At 45.0% G+C, this 19,988-nt stretch overlaps 1 protein-coding gene across 1 annotated transcript in view; it reads right to left on the bottom strand.

Moving 5' to 3' along the window:
- Positions 1–2,991: 2,991 nt before the first annotated feature.
- Positions 2,992–19,988, bottom strand: part of dennd4c (DENN/MADD domain containing 4C) — a 74,201-nt gene continuing 57,204 nt past the window's right edge. Inside the window, exons 16-34 of the mRNA XM_038274792.1 lie at positions 18,934–19,066; positions 18,640–18,846; positions 18,430–18,558; positions 18,184–18,334; positions 11,052–11,171; positions 10,810–10,926; positions 10,324–10,455; positions 9,152–10,215; positions 8,463–8,655; positions 8,276–8,373; positions 8,020–8,195; positions 7,764–7,922; positions 7,342–7,534; positions 7,127–7,237; positions 6,899–7,036; positions 6,562–6,679; positions 6,167–6,323; positions 6,015–6,079; positions 2,992–4,245 (exon numbers count right to left, since the gene is read on the bottom strand). Of these exons, the coding sequence (XP_038130720.1) occupies positions 4,109–4,245; positions 6,015–6,079; positions 6,167–6,323; positions 6,562–6,679; positions 6,899–7,036; positions 7,127–7,237; positions 7,342–7,534; positions 7,764–7,922; positions 8,020–8,195; positions 8,276–8,373; positions 8,463–8,655; positions 9,152–10,215; positions 10,324–10,455; positions 10,810–10,926; positions 11,052–11,171; positions 18,184–18,334; positions 18,430–18,558; positions 18,640–18,846; positions 18,934–19,066 (3,598 nt within the window). The 3' untranslated portion in view covers positions 2,992–4,108. The remainder of the gene's footprint in view (positions 4,246–6,014; positions 6,080–6,166; positions 6,324–6,561; positions 6,680–6,898; positions 7,037–7,126; positions 7,238–7,341; positions 7,535–7,763; positions 7,923–8,019; positions 8,196–8,275; positions 8,374–8,462; positions 8,656–9,151; positions 10,216–10,323; positions 10,456–10,809; positions 10,927–11,051; positions 11,172–18,183; positions 18,335–18,429; positions 18,559–18,639; positions 18,847–18,933; positions 19,067–19,988) is intronic.

The following is a 19,988-nucleotide window of genomic DNA, read 5'->3' as shown; positions in this document are numbered from 1 at the left end:
GGGTGTTTCCAACAACCTTGCAGAAGCTCACTTATATCCATGATTTCGCTTTTTTGTTCAAGACCAAGATTTTTTTGATCATAGGTGACGTTAAGTGTCTCACTTACCTGCTCTATTCAAGGAAAAAAATGCGCTTGTTTAAAAGAAAAAAAAAGACTAATTGCTCCAACCTCCTCCCACAGTCCAATCACCATTATATGTGTGCATACATGGTTATATGTTTCTATTATCCTGCGACAGACCATCAACCTGTCCAGGTTGTACCCTGCCTTTTATCGACAGACTACTGGAGATAGGCACTGGTGACCCTGATCGATAAGAGGGAGAAAAATTGATTAAGCAGGAGAAAATGGATGGAGGTTAGGGCCCAACTCTCTCTTCAAAACAGACCGGTCGTGTAGAGACAAGGACATGTATGCAATACAGCAGCAGCTGTATTGATCTCTCTGTTGTTCTGTCCTCACCCATAAACAAGACCTTGAGACAGTTGAACTCCTCCATTGAAGGTAGGAACTTCCCTCAGTCCTGAAGAGGGCAAGCAGCACTTTTCGGGTTGAAAACTATGGATTATGAGAGATGTTTCTTTTTAAATCCTTAGTGAACTTTTTTTTTTTAAGCCAAAACTGCAGATCCTCAATTGTTTAAATCAAACCTTTAGCCCTTAAAGTTTTTAAACTTTCTCCGAGCTGCAGATATCAGCTACACGTGATTGAGAAACATGGAAAACAACTTTTAGACCTCAATCTTAAAAAAAGATTTGTTTGTTCAACGGGATTTGGAGATTTACTACACTACAAATCTTCTAAGCCCTTTTTGAGATGGTTTAAATGTAAAACAAAAGTATCTCATGACTGACATTTCTTCGATGGGAGCGCTTTGAATGTGGAACCTGCAAACACAATGAATGGATATAAGAACAGATGAAGGGAAAGCATTGCTAGTGACATGTATAGATTGCAAAACAAAGTAAAGGCAGGACACGTGGACTGGTAGATTGTTGAAATCTGAGATGGATAAAAAATATATTTAATCAGGTGGATGTTTTGATTATTAACCAATGACGGATTCCACAAAAGTAAGAAAACAATCCACTGGACTTTGTTTGCAAGTTTGAAGAAGTTTCGCTTCCCATTGAGGAAGCTTTTTCAATTCCTGGATGGGAAGCAAAACGTCTTCAAACTTGGAAAACAAAGTCCAGTGGATTGTTTTTTTTTAAACTTTTTTTGGAATGACTATGATCTGGATGACTGAGAATCTTCAACAGCAGTCAGTAAAGTAGCAAACAGACAAACAGAAAGATGAGGACTGGATAATAAAGTACATCCTGAAACAGGAAGGAATGAGAAACAAAAAACAAAACATTGTGAATTTTCACACAGCATGAATGTCAGAATAGAAAATTATATAATAAAAGTAGAGCTGGAACTAAGGATTATTTTGCAAAGCGATTAACCGATTAATCAGCTACCCAAAGGTTCATTTTTTTTTTTTTACAAAAATAACTAGGTGAAACAAGAACTTTTCCACTACAGGAGTTCTGGATAGAGCATATTGACAGATGAGAGCTTTTTTTTTTTTTCCGATCTTAAATGCAGAATGTTTATAGATTTAAAAAAATAATAATTTTCATATAATTACTGCTCTAAGTGGGTTGCTTTGTCAGCTAAAGGCATATATTAGAGTCTGTCTACTAACAATTAATCGATTACCAAATTAGTTGACGATTATTTCAATAATCGATTATTATAATTGTTTCAGCCCTAATAAAAGCAGGATGATTTTCATTCAGAATACGAGCCCAGATTTCATTTAGTGAAAAAAAAAATATGTAAAGCTTAAATATCATGTTTATGTTAAAAAGGAAACACTTTATCCTACAGTTTGTGATTTTATTTACTGCATTAATACAAATATATCTTTTATGAACACTTGAGCAGAAAATGTGTGTGAAATGCTAAATATCTAGCTTTATGATCAATAAAATAAAGACATTTTTGTTTCTAATCAGTTCACAAACTCATTTATTGCAGCGCATTTAATGACAGACATTCATTTCATTTCCACAGGATGATAAGAGAGCACTTTCATCTATTAGATCATTTTTTTTTTTAAAGTCTTCTTTGTACAACTGAGGAAATCTAATTTACAAAGTCAGTACAGGATGGACTCCCTTAGGACACAATTAAAGGGAACAGGATGCTGTTAGTTATAAAAAGTCTACATTACTAAACCGTCCGCCGTCTGAATGTGAATAATACAAAAATAAATAATTGAGATTTCTTTTTGTTTGCTCTATAAAGTGGCTTAATTTTAGTCCCACTGGTTTAAGTTCAGATTTTATTCTATGCAGTGCAAACGGAATATTTTACATTATTTCATCTGTACAAGTCCTGCTCCCAACTTCGGCTTAAAAATAGTTCAATCTGAGGCCCGTTTCACCAACAGGTCGTCACAGCAACAACATGATTTTCCTCATGCTTCAGCATTTAGTGGAATGTCACCTCAAAATGTTCTGTCAGAGTATCAGCAGTAATTTGCCAGTTCTGGTTTCTGCAGCGAATTCGTTAAATGAACTGGACTAACTTTAAAATGACGTCCAGTCTGTGTGGAATACAAGCTTCATAACTCTGCAAGTTTTCTCCTATTTTGTGACCATCAAACAAAAAGTGGTGCATATATGTGAAATTGAAGGAAGATGATGTATATAATAAAAGACGTATTACGACTTAAACCTGAAAAGTGTGGCATTCATTTGTATTCAGCTCTATTTCCCCAATAAACCCTAAATCTGCCAAGTAGAAAGTATTAGAAAATGCTAATATTGGCAAAAAAAAAACCCATTCCATTCTAAATGCATCATTCCTACAGTGCAGCACAGTGGTGGCTGCATTATGTTGTGGGGAGGCTCTTGTTCAGCAAACAGAAGGAAGCTGGATGGATTTTAATGCAGGATAATCCTGGAATAACAGAACCAGAGCTGCAGAGTTTAAATCAGGGTATACATATGTGGTAGAACTGCCTAGATAAAGTCCAAACTTAAATAAATTTGAAACATTATTTCTATTACAGCTCTTCATCCAATCTGATTAGTTTTAAGCTAATATTAGCAAAGAAGAAGGAAAAACAGTTACTAAATGCAAAGCTGGTGCAGAAACACCCTCAGAAGATTCTCGTGTCCTAAAAAAATAATTGAATTTCCTTTCATTTCACAATTATGGACTACTTGGTGCATCTCTGGCTTTTACATCGTCCAAAAGTGTTAAAACTTGAAGGGCTATGAATAGTGAGGTTCACCATATTTTTTCTCTGTAAAAACATTTGAAGGCTTTTTGATGCAAGAAAAAAGCAAGAATAGCTCAAGTACATGTAAGGCCTGTTAGCATAACGAGGGCAGCAGCCTTCTGTTAAAAATGGGTAGATAATAAAAGCAAACCGGTGCCATTTATCTTTCCTTGTGTTAGCTTGTTTGCATCGTTTCTTAATGGCTGCAAATCAGTAGTGTGGCCCTCCTGCTCTCAGGTGTTGTTGCAGAGATCAGTGCTCGTATTAGACATGATCTGACTGCAGGGCAAACTGGAATGTTGTGAATCTGTTTTAGTGATTAATAATTAGTGATTGTCCGAAGCTTCAGTTACTGAAACTGACGACATGAGCTTGTATATCTGAACCTGAACATCTCGAGCATACATTAAGACTTAGAAAGAACACAAAAAAAGGCAACCCAGGTTTCAGATTTCTCTTTTGAATGATAAATATGTACAAACAGGAGGTGAAACTCTGTTTTAAGAAAGTGCACGTACAGAAAACTGTTGTTCTGTACCTTTGGGACAAAGCCCACTGATCAGATTTGGGAAGGTTACAATACAAAAGGAAGTGACCGCAGTGGGCAGACAAAGCATTCTGGGTAATGAATATTTCTCACGTTTACCAAGGAGGCAGAAACGTTTCCAAGTGAAAGCCACAGATTGGAAAGAGTACACAAGAAAAAGCAGCTTTAAAGTACCATGTTTAGCAATGGGAGAGGTTTAAAAAGTTCAGTGTTCTTCTGCGTTTCTTTCTTCAGACTGCTGCAAAAGACCAGTGAGAACGCTACAAGATGTGACCATTTTCAGATGAAGGGGGCTCCGAAACATTTGAGACACCACTGGATGCTGGGGCTGGGCGGGCGGTCCATGCGGTGCAGAGACTTGAGCTGCTCTGGGCTCAGCTGGTCGTAGGCCTGCCGGTACTCCCTGTCGAAGGCCTCTGCAGAGGTTCAAACAAAAGACAGATCATTTCAGGGAACATCAGCAGCCACATGATGATCAACTTTAATACAGCAGCAAAATGTCATTTTTTCTATAAAAAAACCCAACCGTTAATTCAATTCTAGAGAATCGGGTCCAAGTGGTTGGGGTATTTAAAGCCGCTACGGTCAGACTTGTAAAACCACAAACTACTCCTATTTTACAACACACAAGTGTTGCGATCGTACCAAGGTGTCAAGTAAGCCTCTCTTCAACCCCCGTTTTATTTTATTCTTGTTATTTTATTCTTATTCCTTGGTGTTTTCATGCTTGTTGTATTGGTTATATTCCTTTGTACTGTACAGCCACCAGCAAAAAAAAAAAAAGACGTATATTACGCACAAACAAGTAGCCTTTAGAAAATCGGAATAAAATGTCTGGCTTTCAGGTTTGCGTGCAAGAAAATACAGAATATAAAGACTCATATATTCTCCTTTTTGTTTAAGAAGGGCAGGTTTTGATGGTGCAGAAAGCTTATACTAGCAAGCTGACTACTGTGGCTATGAGGTGAATATGATCAGAGTCATAATTAGGAAGGTTTTAAACAACTTGAACTGAAGTAAAACTAGATCTATACATTATAGGGAGGAGGAAGGGGGAAATAAAAAAACTAAAATCTCAATCTAATAAGAATAAAGAGAGGGATCACCAAGAACAAACATTAGGCAGCATCCCTAAGCTAAAAGTCTAACAAAGTCAAAACAAATGCAGTGAGAAGATTTAATGAAAATCGTGTCTAATAACCACTGAGCTGCAAATAAAAGGGAATTAATCCCACTATTTTTAAAAACAATCTAATAACTTCGGCTGATTAAGTTAAACTACATGAACAGGAATTAATTTGTTATAATCAAAAGTTTTTGTTTTTGTTTTTTTTTTAGCTCTTTTCCTTTAACGTATCCAAAATATTTTCTGTATCAGTTCCTCACAGATATGTACTATGCAGCATTCATTGCTCCTAACAGAAAATGGAAGAGTATTTGTGTAAATTCTCAGTTATTTTTACATCAAACTTATATAAAATACTGTGAAAACGAGACAAAAATCAGTGGGTAATTGATCTGATCGGTGTAAATCACCCAGTAATTATTAAAGGTTTATTATCGTAATGATGGTTTGTTATATTGAGTAAACATTATAACACTTAAAGGTATAATGGAGGATGTTCTTTTTCTGGGTGGATCATCAAATAAGTGATCCTCCTAACTGTCAATCATTCTGGTGATATGTTTATCAACGTGCTCGTCCCCATTTTCACTTGTGTTGAGTCTGACATAGTGGAAAAATAGCTAATCTTGTTTTGGAAAGTAAGCTTGTATGAGCGATGCAAACAGCAACTTTTACACGGAGAGTGCACGAGGAGAAAGGGGCTCATTCATGCATTTGCAACTGTTTAATAGGCGTCCCCTCTCGAGAGCGGGTGCAGGGTTGTGCATGTGCATTATTTTTTTTTCTTTTCAAAAATTCAGGGAATCCTCCACTATTCCTCCAAAGTAAACAGCAGGGTTTACAAACACTGTGTTGTCTACGATTCTGTGAAAAACACAGTGAGACTGTTTCCCACACAGAACAAATGCACTTTCATTTAAGGTTGGGTATTTACAGGACATTTCAGACTGAAATTCAAAGACATATTCATACCCAGGTGTGTCAGTTAGTCGATGATGGGGACATATCTGATGCGAGTTATGAAGTAAAAGTAAGATTTTTCTCAAATGATTCACTCACCTATGTCAATGTTCTCCCGCCCCAAGGCCACCAGTGAAAGAAACAGTATTTCTCTATAAATACTCCTGCGAGAAATTCAGAGAAGAAAGTTAGACAACAACTAAAATACAAAGAAATCAGCAAAAACTCAGCAAGTCTCTGTAGAGACTAACCTCTGCCGTTTAACACCTTCTGGATGACGTTTGATCTCCCGTAGCAGCAGGTTGATCGGACCATAGACGTCGTTGGTCTGGATGTTTCGAACAATGGTGTTGAGGAGGGTCCGGATCTCCTGGTGATCTGTTGGACCCAAAGTCCCCTTCTTCTCCACTACCAACAACAAACACTTATTTAACAAAAAACAGACTCTCACTGCGAAGGCTGCAGGATACATTTTTCCATACATTTATCCACCAATTTCATTTCCTAGTACTGTTAAGGAAATTCAAACTAAAAATTTCCTTAACTCATTGATAATAACCCACTCTTTCAAAGGAGCTGTAAATTATTGTCCTTTGGTGCCATCTACTGGAAAACTGGAAATTAGACATCAAACTCAGGCACTCACAGAAGGTCCTCCAGAGGAGGTAGAGGGGTTCTTCAGGCTCTCGGTGCAGGTTGATGTTATCCCACAGCAGCTGGACGAAGACATGCTTACTATCCTGAGTCAGTGACGTCAGAGGAAGCTGCAAAGACAACATTGTTACAGAAATGTGAGTGCTTCCAAAAACTTACATTTGCACATCTTTCAACCTCAAACTTTATTTCATAGGGATTTTTGAGACTCTGATACCCTTTAATAAACCAACCAGCTTTAGAAGTCACTGGAAGTTACAATCTTAATATAACACATCGATAATTTTAACCAATCATAGAAACGTAGAGGGAGGAAAGCTGTTTTTAACCTGTACTCCATTGTTGCAGTGTTCAGAGGTTAAGATGAGGCCAGGGAGGTGAGACGGGAGATCCAGGCGACGGAAATACCACACCAGGTTCCAGAAAATTATGGGATGCTGACTGAGGAACTTGTGTGTGTAGATGACCTGGATGGAAAACATCGCAGAGGTTTTTAGAACGGAGAGCCATTTCAGGAAAAATGTTAAGTGAAACGCACTATGAGAAATAATTTGCACCTGGTCTCCTTCATTCTCCAACAGGGTCTCCAGCTCCTTGCGCAGGACCAGAGGGCTGAGGTACGGTACAGACACCGGTTTGGGATTGGGACGTTTTTTGCCAATGCCATCCTGATGTACACATAAAAAAAAGAGAAATCCAACCATTAAATCCTAGTAAAACATGCTACTTGGAGCTTTGCTTTAATCATTACAGCCAAGTGAAAAGTGCTGACCGACACTTCCTGCAGGCTGCAGGGCAGGCTGGTGGTGGAGACACCGTGTCCGGGTCTTAGGGAGTAGTCCAGGCTCTGCAGAGGGCCTCCGACGCTGTTGCTGCGTGTCAGTGAAGTCCCACTGGGTCTCTCCTGTTTCCCTGCTGCCTCCAAGAGACCCAGAGGATCTGATTGGACTGGCTTTGGAATCAGGCTGGGGAGGCAACAAGGAAAGGGGGCATCAAGCTGTTTCTGCAGGACTTCAGTCTTTCTTTCAAGGTTCAGAACAAAACAGAAAATTTATAAACGGTTCATTGCAACACTGGGTAAAATTCTAGAAATAATTTAAATTATTCTCCAGGACTGAAAATTGATGTTTTTCAAACCAAGTAGGAGCCTCAGTTTGACAATGTTGTTTGGAGCTACTCCATATTAGGCCGAACCTCTTATGAGCTGCAGGTCGACAGTCTGGATTCTCCTTTGACTCCTCCTCAGAGAAGTTGATGGCATCTGGGGTCTTTATATCAGCTAAGCTCCCAGCTGTAGGCTGGGTGCTGCTGCTGTGAATGCTTTCTCCTGATGCACTGGGATTCATATAAAAACTGAAAGAAGATATCAAAAGTCAGCTTTTTGCTTTGCATCTATATTCAAACTGAAAAAAGTGATCTGCCGCTAGGTATTATTCTGAGGGAGTCGTACTCGGGCATCGTGCGGAGGTCATGAAACTCTATGTGCAGTAAGGGAAGGAAGGCTGTTCGGCAAAACGGACAGTTTGTGTTCAGATTGGAGTCATCCGCTGTCCAGCCTGCCATTATCTCCTCATCATACACCAGGGCCTCGCAGGAGCGGCATTGGGAGCAGCTGGACATCAGCACCTAGGGAGAGGCAAATTCAGCAATTACTTCAAGAAACTGACACATTTATCACAGAGAGGGTTAGTTTGTGTGGGCCGGACCTCCAGAGCACAGTTCTGGTAGATACTGGAGGAGGAGGCGTGATGTGAAGAGTTTTGCTCAGAGTCTGGACCCCTGCCTACACGCCCTGTAGTTGCATCTGCAGCCATAAAAAGATAACGTCAACAGAAATCTCCTAAAAAAAAGGAAGTTTGTGGTTTTACGTCGCGTGTAGAGATGAGAACTTACTGGTCTGCTGTGTCCCTCTGCCCGTATCACTGCTGCCACTGCTGCTGCCCAGACTGGTGCTGCTCCGGTTTAGACCATTAGCTACCAAACCAGGGTCGGCTCTTTTCTCGGGACTCTCCTCTAAATCGTGTGCAGACAGCAGGTGTTCATCCAGACGTCCGGGGAATCGGGCCGCACCCTGAGGATCTTCATCCTGCAGTTAAATTTCAAAATTACAGTTTGCAAATGAGATTCTTCTTTTTTAATATTAAGCTTTTTTTAAGGTTTACATCCTATAGTACTTTGATATGAATAAATACATAAATACATTCACCCCTCTAGATTAAATCCTACATCAGATAACCTGTGTTGCGGTCTGGGAACCACTGTCCAAGAAATGCAGATGCTAATCCACCTCAGATGTCTGCTAACATTTCTAAATCCTGCATATTCAATCATTGAAAACTAAAGAGTAAAATGAAGAGTTAAGCCTTCATGTTGTTAGCTGAAAGTCTTGGTCTCTCTTTCTGGGCCAAATTGAACATGTCTCAGAAAATTCACTTTCCTTTTAAATAGTGGGCTTCACATTTAAAACTCATAGTAACTAATAATGGATTAAGTTTAGTAATCTTGCAATAACATCTTCCACACTGCAGGGTGTTGTGAGCAATGTGATTGGGCAGAGCTAACGATTGTTTATGTCCACTCACCTCATCATCGGAAGAAGCAAAAGCTGATTGCATGGCCTCCCACATTTTACTCCCCACATTCGCTGCTTGCTTCATGCCCGACTTAAGCACGTCGATTTTGGCTCCGGACAGCAAAGAGTCCATTTTGATGCCTGAAATGGTGTTGATGACGGATCCCAGCGATGCTGCCTGCGAGGACTTGACCAATGCCGTCAGTGTGGAGGATTTGGGAGTGGCGCTTTCCGTGGTGCTAACATAGGTTTTTGTCTTTACTGCGAAAGTCTTGGAGCGAGTGACCGTGCTTGGGCTGCGTTTGGGCGTGTCCACTGGGGAAGTGCTTGCACTTTTGGCAGGTGGCACCGGAAGGCTGGCCCTCCGTTCCAGAGGCTTTTGGCCGTCGGTGGAGTCCCCCTGAGCCTTCTGCAGCTCCATGCTGGAGGACTTTGATCCCAGTGGGCTCTTCAGACTCATGTACATTTCGATTTCCTCGGCCAGGTTGCGGGATACAACGGTAGGCACGGAGCGCGGCGGATCCTGACTGCTAACAGAAGCTGACTCCTCTTTCTCTGACACCAGGAGGGAGAGAGGGTCAGCCCCTGCCTCCACGTCGGCCCTCTCCAGCGTAGCTCCTCGGACTCCAGACTCATCGTCCTGAGATTCAGTCTGCCTCCTCTCTCGTTTCTCCTTCCTAACTTCAGCAACCATCTGTTTCTCCTCCCCTTTCGTTTCCTCAGACGCTCCAAGGTCCTGCTCACTTGAAGGCTTTTTGTCTTCCCCAGGCTCCTCCTCTACATCCTCAAAAAGTGCTTTGGACTTCCCGTGAGGCAGTGGACTCTGAGCTCCAGATAGCGCCGCTGTAAGTATACGAGCGTCTGCGCCCATTTGGCTGGCCATGTGGTCCACGCCTTTTTCCAAGAGCATCCCAGCACGGGTTTCAGCACTGAAGCTGCAGCTGCGCTCTGAGAAGGCTTTCTGTCGCTGATGCTGAGACTGGTGGGCTGCTTTTACAGGTGTCATCGAGTCGCTGTGATCAGGCAGAGACACGTCCTCAGTCTTACTGAGACTTCGGAAAAGCTTCCCCGTTTCTGGAGAGAACAAATGCAAAGTAGGTCATCTAAAGCTGCAACAATAGAACCAAATAGCTCCTTTTTTTTAGACCTCAAAGCTTGCAAAAATTAGAAGAGTTGACTTACTGGTTTCCCTGCCGCCATCAAAGCTTCCGGTGGAGAGCCTCACAATACTGGGGACAGGTGAATGGACATCAACAGGACTGGGCGGCTCTGCTACAGCTACGGCACTGTCCACTGAGCCCGCAATGTCGCCCCCTGGTTGCAAAAACAAACACTAACTGTACGGAAAGCAACCACATACTTTTAAGTCTCTGTACTCTCTAACACTTCTCAGTCATTTTTGTCTAAATTTAAATTAAAATGGATCCATAAACAGAAAGATGGATGACAGATCTACAAAGACATTAAATGAATGAGATAAATGAGTGGGCAGACATATTTTGGATGATCAGAGGTAGGGGAAGAGAGAGATAGGAGAATGGGAGGGTGCATTATTAAAAACAGCACAAAATTGATATCACAATGTGCCACAAAATATGGAAGTTATGAATATACTGCTCTACTCTACATAATCAAGACTGCAGCATGAGAGTTAACATATTTTCTAACCATCAAGGTCATTTTTATCAGCATTTCTCTGCTCAGTGGATAGCTCGCCTGCAGCCGAGGCCTCTGCCAGCTCCTGGTGTAACTCATCCTTAGACCCGTATCCTTGATCAGACTGCCCTGAAGAAAAAAAACCCAGCTGTTGTCAGCAGTTATATATTTATAATTATATATTTTTTTCCAAGCATTGAACGTGAGAAAGGGAGTTTTTTTAATTAGCTTCAGGTTTTATCAGGTGAATCTACCTGTATTACAGCCCTCTACTGTGTCCTCATTTGGCTCCTCGCCGTTAACTTCACTGGAGCTGTGAGCGCTACCATGACTCAGATTATCAGCATCTGTAGCTACTGACTCTTCTGATGCAGCTAGGAGAACAACACAGGGAGAATTAGTGATCAGAAAGACATAATGCATGCTTTTAAAACCTTTTAAGATTCAAAGTTTTTGTTTTTTTCCAACACTTTTGTGAAATGTTCTGAGCATTTGAGTATAAATACTGCAGTGCTTCCTTAATTCTGGTTTTATCTTAAAATCAGAAGGTCAAAAAATAATGTTTTTATTGTAACTAAACAGCTTTTTTTGGTGAAGATCTTGAGCACATAGATTTGTCAAATTAGGTTATTTAAAGCAGAGCTAGCAAACATGTCTGTGGGACAAAGCCCTATAAAAGTATTATATTTGTTTGGTAAATCAGGCTCTGTTTATGTGCCACAGGTTGAGTAAAAAGACGATTTAAAATAAAACAGGTACTAAGGTGGTCCATTTTTATTTTTTGCACAGTGCTTGGTCAGAAAGTGCGAAACTTTGTCAGTCTGGTAAAATAGATCAAGATTTTTCATTTTAAACAGGAAATGGTTGCATATTTTTTACATTTGGTCTAAATTTCAGCTTGATCAAATTGATGATTTGATTACTTAATTAGTTGAAAATACTTCTAAGTCAATTCAATGACACTTTATTAATCCCAAAGGAAAATTAAATGTTGCAGTAACTCATACGTTATTTTTTTAAACAGGTGTTGTAGGTGTTGATAGCTGTAGGCAGGAAGGATCTTCTGTAGAGTTCTATTTCATCCCTACTGACCGCCAGAGGGCGGTGCTGAAAGCACTGAATGTTCCCTTCGGGCATGCGCAGTTCGAGTAATTATACCAACAGAGTCACACCTGTGACACCGGATGACCACTCAGAAGCTATATAGCCTGGTGTCATCCTTTGCTCTGCTCCTTTTTTCTTCTCGCAAGCGGTTCGCTAACTTCCCCGTTGTCTGAAGCCCCTGTCTCTTGACCGGAGTTGCGGTTATTCTCCGCCCTCCCAGGGCTGCAACGGGTCGATTCTGAAGATTACGGAAGGTAAGTGAGTTGTTTGCTGGTGATGGTAGCGTCCGCGCCCCCTCCCCCGGCTCACGACTTTAGCTTTTTACCTACAGCTTCGTGCTGTTTTGTTCCGAACTGGTGACGGCAGCGTTTTCGCCCCTACTCCCAGTGTGAATAACTTCACTGCCGAAGTTATATACGGCTAACGTAGTTAGCTTCTTTAGTTTGTTGGTGTTATACCTGGTGACGGCAGCGGTTTTCGCCCCCTCTCCCAGTATATTCCCTACTTTTGCATCCTTTTTTTCACCGGTCTGCGCTGCTATAATTACTGACGGCCGCGGTTTTCGCCCCCTCTCCCAACCAAGTGTGGTCTACTTCGTTGCCGAAGTTGGAGACGGCTAACGTTGTTAGCCTTTTTTGGTTTGTTTGCAGCCTTCTTCATCGGTCTGCTTAATTATAAATGGTGACGGCAGCGTTTTCGCCCCCTCTCCCAATATCAACCTTTTTTTGCAGCCTTTTCGTTGGTCTGCTCTCTTAATTGGTGACGGCAGCGTTTATCGCTCCTACTCCCTACTTAAGTTGCCATACAGCTAACGTTGTTAGCTTTTTTTTGTTTATTGCTTTTATACCTGGTGACGGTAGCGGTTCTCGCCCCCTCTCCCGGTATCGTCCGCCTTGTGTCCGCAGCCTCTCTTGTTTTATCCGCTATAATTGGTGACGGCAGCGTTGTTCGCTCCTACTTCCAACTTAAGTTTCCATACAGCTAACGTTGTTAGCTTTTTTGGTTTATTGGTTTTATACCTGGTGACGGTAGCGGTTCTCGCCCCCTCTCCCAGTATCGGCTGCCTTGTGCTCGCAGCCTCTTTCGTTTCTCTGCTGTAATTGGTGACGGCTGCGTTTGCGCCCCCTCTCCCGATTTTCGATAACTTTCTGTTCTTTAAGCCTTGTCGGCCTTCGACATGGATGGCTCTCACAGCTGCATAGATTGTGGGGCTGCCCTGCAGGCAGAGGATGGCCACGACCTGTGCCCTACCTGCCTTGGACATGAGCACCTTTTGGAGGCGCTGTGAGAACCCCTGTATGAACTGCAGCTTTATGCCCCATGCAGTGAGGGTGGCCCGGTTGGCCCAGTTGTGCCCCCAGGAGGGCTCGGACCTTCCGCCCTCTGGGCAGGTGGTTCCCCCCAAGCGTTCTAAGCGCCGTGGTGGGACCACAGCATCTGTGCCCCTCCCCCGGAGGAAGCGGGCCAAACCTGACCAGGGCCTGTCCACAAGGGTGGAGCAGTTGTCAGCAGAGCTGGCAGAGATGAAGTCCTTGTTGCAGACACGGCAATCTGATCCCTCGCTCCCAGTGGTTGGGCTCTCTTCCCCACCAATGCCCGAGCTGGTTGTAGAGGATGACGTTATCTCTCTGGCTGCCTCCGCTTCTCATTTTAGAGATGAGGAGGAGGCAGGGTCCTCTCAAGCCTCTGAGGCTGGTTCATTTTCATCTCAGAGTGCGGTTGGAGAGGCCGGTGACGGTTCCATGCGGGAGGTCATGTCTATGGCCCTGAAGCAGCTGCAGCTGGAACTCCCACAAGGAGAGGCATCCAGCTCTGGCAGTGCTTTTTTCAGACGTGGAAGGGCTCCTACTCCTTTTTCTGTACCTCCATCAGAGGAGTACCTGAAGGAGTTACACGCCTGTTGGCGGGAACCGAGAGCGCTGTCGCGTCTCTCCTCGGATGGTCGTGTATTAGCTGCCATGCATGAGTCAGTGAAGGCCGGCCTGGACCGTATGCCAGCAATTGAACCAGCTGTTGCTTCACTGATTGTGTCACCAGATGAAGCCCTGCGTCCTGATGTCCGGTGCCCGCGGACTCAATGTCGGGTTACAGATGACCTCCTCTGTAAGGCGTACAATGCAGGAGCGCGTGCTGGCCGCCTTGGCAATTCCCTGGCGCACCTCATGTTTGCCCTGTCTGCATCTGTTCAGGACACTGGTGGTGCAAGTGCGGCGATTGGTTATAGTGACGCAGCGCTGCAGGCCTTCGCGCTGATGACCAGAGAGCTTGGACGGGTCATGTCTTTCCTTGTCCAAGCTCGTAGACAGGTCTGGTTGGCACAGTCTCCTCTGACTGAAGCATGCCGTAGGACCCTCAGGGGTGTCCCGGTTGTACCAGGGGAGCTGTTTGGATCAGCTGCCTTGGAGGCGCTGGAACGGACTGCTCAGGCACGTCAGACTAGCCAGCAGCTTTCCGGCCTTCGCAGGAGCATACCTGCCTTTCCCCAGCGTTCGGGCCGCCCTGCCACTACCCCCAGCGTTCAGCCACGACCTCAGACCGGTGGCAGACCTGTTGGTTCCTATCCCCATGATGTGCGGCAGAGACCGAGAAGGGACTTTCGTGAGCCAGTCTGCCACCCTGTTAGACAGACCCGGGCCTCAAATCCTGGACGCCCTCCCCCCAGAGCCCCCAGGGGCCGTGGGGATAGAAGATGATGCCACCGGGCCAGCCGTCGGACATTTTTCCCATCAGCAGCTGAATTTCTGGGCTGCTCATGCCGTAGATCCATGGGTGGTTGCCACCTTAACCAATGGCTACAGGCTCCAGTTCCGACGGCGGCCCCCCCTCTCACACCGGGTCAAGATGACTGTCATCACAGACCCGGTGAAATCTCAGGCACTAGACCAGGAGCTTTCCGCCCTCCTGGGCAAGGGGGCAATCGAGTCTGTAGATCCTCTGCAGCAACCCAGAGGCTACTACTCCACATACTTCCTAGTGGCCAAGAAGACCGGCGGTTTTCGCCCCATTTTAGATCTAAGGGGACTGAATCGGTACCTGAAGGTCCTTCCCTTCCACATGCTCACCATAACAGAGGTCCTTCAGACCATTGTGGCGGGAGATTGGTTTACATCAGTAGATCTGACAGACGCCTACTTTCACGTGCCTATTGCGGCAGAACATCGCCGTTTTCTCAGGTTCGCCTATCGGGGGTGCCATTGGCAATTCCGGGTGCTCCCATTCGGGCTCTCCCTTTCCCCGAGGGTGTTTACTCGATGCGTGAAAGCAGCCCTCTCTCCTCTACAGGCCTCCGGAGTCAGGATTCTGCCATACCTGGACGATTGGCTTCTTTGTGCTCCCTCTCAGGTAGCTGCCTCTCGGGATACGTCCCAGCTTCTACTTCATGTGTCAATGTTAGGCCTCAAAGTCAACTTGGCAAAGAGTTGTCTGGTTCCATCTCAGACAACCACCTTTCTTGGGATGCATCTGGACTCTGCTACCATGATGGCCCGTCCATCTGTTCACAGGGTGGACGACATACTCCAGCTTGTCCGTCGATTCAGACTGGGCAGGGAGTTTCCCTACATCACCTTCCTGCGAATGCTGGGCAAACTGACATCAGTCACTCGTGTCGTGCCCTTAGGGCTGCTCCTTCTGCGTCCTTTGCAGCGATGGCTCAACAGCTTTCGCCTAGACGCCAGGCTGCACAGGCATCGCAGGCTAATGGTGACCAGGAGCTGCCTCCATGCCCTAGCTCCTTGGCGAGACGGGACCCTTTTGTCCAGTGGTGTTCCAATGGGGCTAGTAGTGTGTCGAAGGGAGGTGGTCACCACGGATGCCAGCCTCATGGGCTGGGGTGCCGTGTGGCAACACAGAGCTGTTCGGGGTCTCTGGGACCCAAGGGAGCGCACCGAACACATAAATGTGCTGGAGCTGCGGGCTGTGCACATGGCCCTCAGGTGCCTTCTGCCCCACCTAGAGGGAAGGAACGTGCTGATTCGGACAGACAACACCTCTGTTGTTTATCATATAAACCACCAAGGTGGCACCAGGTCAGCACGTCTCTTGAAGGTGTCGAGGGATCTCCTGGAATGGGCGTATCCCCGTCTGTGTACCCTGCGCGCAGCGTATCTGCCAGGACGGCAGAACCAGGTTGCGGACTCTCTATCCCGCCAGGCACCTGCTCCGGGAGAGTGGTCTCTTCACCCCGACGTAGTGCGCATAATCTGGAACCTCTTTGGGCAGGCAGAGGTAGATCTGTTCGCCACAGAGGAGTCGACCCATTGCCCCCTATGGTATTCCCTAACCGGGATGGCGGGCGCACTGGGCCAGGATGCACTGGCTCATCCATGGCCGCAGGTTCTCCTGTATGCCTTTCCACCCCTCTCACTGGTTTGGCCGACTCTACGGAGGGTTCTCGGGCAGGGCCACAGAGTGTTGCTGGTAGCTCCGTTCTGGCCAGCGCGGCCGTGGTTCCCGCTGCTTTGGAGTCTGTGTCACGGTACTCCATGGCGTCTTCCAGCAAGGAGGGATCTGCTGTCTCAGTTGGGGGGACAGATATGGCACCCCAACCCTCAACGTCTCCAGCTGTGGGCATGGCCCCTGGGAGGCTGACTGGGTGTTCAGACACCGTGAGACACACCGTATTGAGTGCTAGGGCTTCCTCCACTCGGCTGCAGTATGCTAACAGATGGCGCCTCTTTTCTCAGTGGTGCTCTGCCCACAATGAGAACCCGCTTTCCTGCTCGGTGCCCACTATTTTGGAGTTCCTCCAGTCTCTCCTTGATAAGGGCCGCTCTCCTTCGACCCTTAAAGTGTATGTTGCAGCAATTTCATGTCTTCACCGAACTGTTGACAACCGTACAGTGGGGCGCCATGAACTGGTTTCACTTTTTCTGCGTGGTGCTCGTAGGTTGTGCCAGCGGCCAGCCCCACGAGCCCCAGATTGGGATCTGCCATTGGTTCTCACAGCTCTGTGCCACCCTCCATTCGAGCCTTTGGCACAAGCAGAACTCAAGTGGCTTTCCTGCAAGGCTGCTTTCCTGATGGCTATCGTCTCAGCTAAGAGGGTCAGCGAGCTACATGCTCTTTCTGTCAGCCCTAGGTGTATCAGGTGGAATCCAGATGGCTCTGGTGTTACCCTGTGGCCTAATACTGCGTTTGTGCCTAAGGTGTTGTCTCCTTTTCACCGTAACCAGCCATTGCGGCTCGCTCGGTTTCAGCCTCAATCTGGTACAACTGAGAATGAGTCGGAGTTGTTGTGCCCAGTAAGAGCGTTGGAGGCATACATTGCAGCCACCGCCAATCTGAGACGCTCGGACCAGCTTTTCCTATGCTATGGGGGTCCAAGGTTAGGCTGTCCTCTTTCTAAACAGCGTCTGTCCCATTGGATTGTGAGTGTCATCTGCCACGCCTACGCTGCAGGTCACTGCTCCCTGCCAGTCGGTGTGAGAGCACATTCCACCAGGAGCGTCACCGCTTCCTGGGCTGCTTTGAGAGGGGTTCCGCTGGAAGCTATATGTGCTGCTGCTTCATGGGCTTCCCCAACCACCTTCACCAGGTTCTACAGTGTCAATGTGGCTGCCCCTCATCCCCTGGGTCAGGTCCTTTTACAAGGTTCTGCTGGGCCTCCTCTGTGAGGTATGTGCTCAGGATTCCTTGTGACATCGTTGGCATTAGTCATTCAGTGCTTTCAGCACCGCCCTCTGGCGGTCAGTAGGGATGAAATAGAACGAAAGTTACGTATGTAACTACGGTTCTATGAATCCCGGATGACCGCCAGAGCTTCTCTGTCACTCAGAATCCTTGCTTTTGCGAGAAGATTCTGTAGGAGCAGAGCAAAGGATGACACCAGGCTATATAGCTTCTGAGTGGTCATCCGGTGTCACAGGTGTGACTCTGTTGGTATAATTACTCGAACTGCGCATGCCCGAAGGGAACATTCAGTGCTTTCAGCACCGCCCTCTGGCGGTCATCCGGGATTCATAGAACCGTAGTTACATACGTAACTTTCGGTCTGTCTTGCACCAGATCTGGAGAAGCCTCTTACTGAAGACACCCTGTTGTTGTTGTTAAAAATCCTCTAACGAGGATGCTCACTGTTGCCCATAATTTTATTCACTTTATGATTAATTATTCTTTGCGAAATAATCTCCAGAGTTTAAGAATATCAGAGTCAAGCTAGCAAAGTTACTACAATGCGCTCCCACCTTAAACAGTGCAATTGTAGAATAGAAAACTTCAGACTTTTAACATTGAGCCAATAGCATATTCTAGAAAAGCAACCCTTTATTCAGTCTTTCTCACCTGTGGTCGTTGTCGTAGGTGTTTTCTTCTTTGATGACCTCTGATTTTGAACTTGCTTGAACTGGGCCACCCCACGGACGACGTTACGCAACTTGGTCCACATGAAGAGGCCGCTGCGGTTTCGACTGGGCCAAGGGCTCTCCAGGACCGCCTGTGGACAGCGGAACGCTTTGTCTCAATAGAACAAGCCAGCAACATATCTAAACTGTTTCTTTTTTTATATTAAACAAAAGGTATGAAGCAAACCTTGTTATAGTATCCGTACGTGATGGCGTTGGGTTGAACTCCAGCTTTTTTCATCTCTACCAGGACTCTTACAGCCATAACAGGGAGACCCCACACACCACAGAGCTGCATCACCACTCTGTAACAGACCTAAGGCACAAACAGAGGATTGATCTGCAGCGTTCCATGCCAATCGAAGCTTCACCAGAAACAGCAGAGAGCTGAGCCTACCTCATCCAGCACCTCCACCTCGGTGGCCTTCATCCTCAGCAGGACGTTGTACGCCTGCTGCATTGCTCGGCTCTTAGACTTGGCCAACCGCACGCCTGCAGGCAGGCAGATGAACCACATGCTGTAGCAGTGGCTAAACAGGCAGCGCGCCCACAGCGGAGGGTTGGAGTAGAAACGCTTTGCCAGCTTGTAGGCATGCTTAATCTCCTGTTAAATAAAAAAAAAAAAAAAGCACACCAAGTTGTTTTAACAGGCTAATGTAATAAAAAGTAGCTCAGCATCTGCTGTATGTACCTGCTTGGTTCTCTTCGCCAGCAGCGCAGGACTGCTGGATAGACTCGCCCCTGCTGCTCTGGTGCTCAGCGCCGGACGCAACTCTCTGGGTCGATCAAACAGACTCAACTGCAGCCTGGGGAAACCCTTATAGCTGGAAAATATAATAAGCTTAATGTCTTAAGGGAGCAAGAGGGTAAAAGTCTGTCTTATGAATACAATTCAGAGTGAATAGAAGTTAGACAGGCTGGTCCCCTGATTTGAACACCTAAAACTACTAAATGATTCCATCATTCTTTCCCTACAATGCCTAGTTCTTCCAGATAAAGTGAATTTTCTGGAGCATCCCCTTCTTCCACCTGCTGCTGTGCACTGCCAGTCAGATGGCTGAGGAAAGGAGATTCTAAATATATAGACTGGAATTCTATCTGATTCCAGAAAAGAAACCCAAACCAGTCATTCCAGATCATATAAAAGGCACAATTTATCCCTTTTTAAGCAACAGTGACTCAAATGTTAATTAATCATTCAATGCAGCCTGAAATATAAATATCTCTCATGAGTTTTAGGCAATTTTGTTCAAGTTTCAAATTAGGTTGAAACAGGTTTGTTTAAATCTACAGAAATTAAGGATGAAGGCATTGATGGAGATGCACAAATATATATGGAAACATTGAATAGTAAACTGTCATTTTTTTTAATAAATCTTTTTTCATAAATCCATGAATCAGTTTAATCAATACTTGAATAAGAAGCCAGGTTCGTGTATCATTTTCTTCATCCTTCATCCATTGAAATGATCAATTCTACACTTTTCAATATATCTTCTACCCGCTGTGACTTCTGTTTATAAACTTATTTTGTTTTTAGCTGGAAGAGACTTTAACCCTGTAATGCCAAATGTATCATATTTGATACATACGGTTTCTGAAACGTCTGACACCTTTTGCATAATTTAATGGTAAAAACTTTGCTGAAAATCCTATTGTACATAATCAGATATACCTGATAACAGAGGGCAGAACACTACACAAAAAATAATCTTGACTTATCGCATAGTAATAAATTATTAATAT

Source organism: Cyprinodon tularosa, unplaced genomic scaffold (genome assembly GCF_016077235.1).
Source record: "Cyprinodon tularosa strain WSP-4 unplaced genomic scaffold, ASM1607723v1 ctg93, whole genome shotgun sequence".
NCBI classification, from domain to species: Eukaryota; Metazoa; Chordata; class Actinopteri; order Cyprinodontiformes; family Cyprinodontidae; genus Cyprinodon; species Cyprinodon tularosa.
This window is presented reverse-complemented; position numbering and strand designations above follow the sequence as displayed.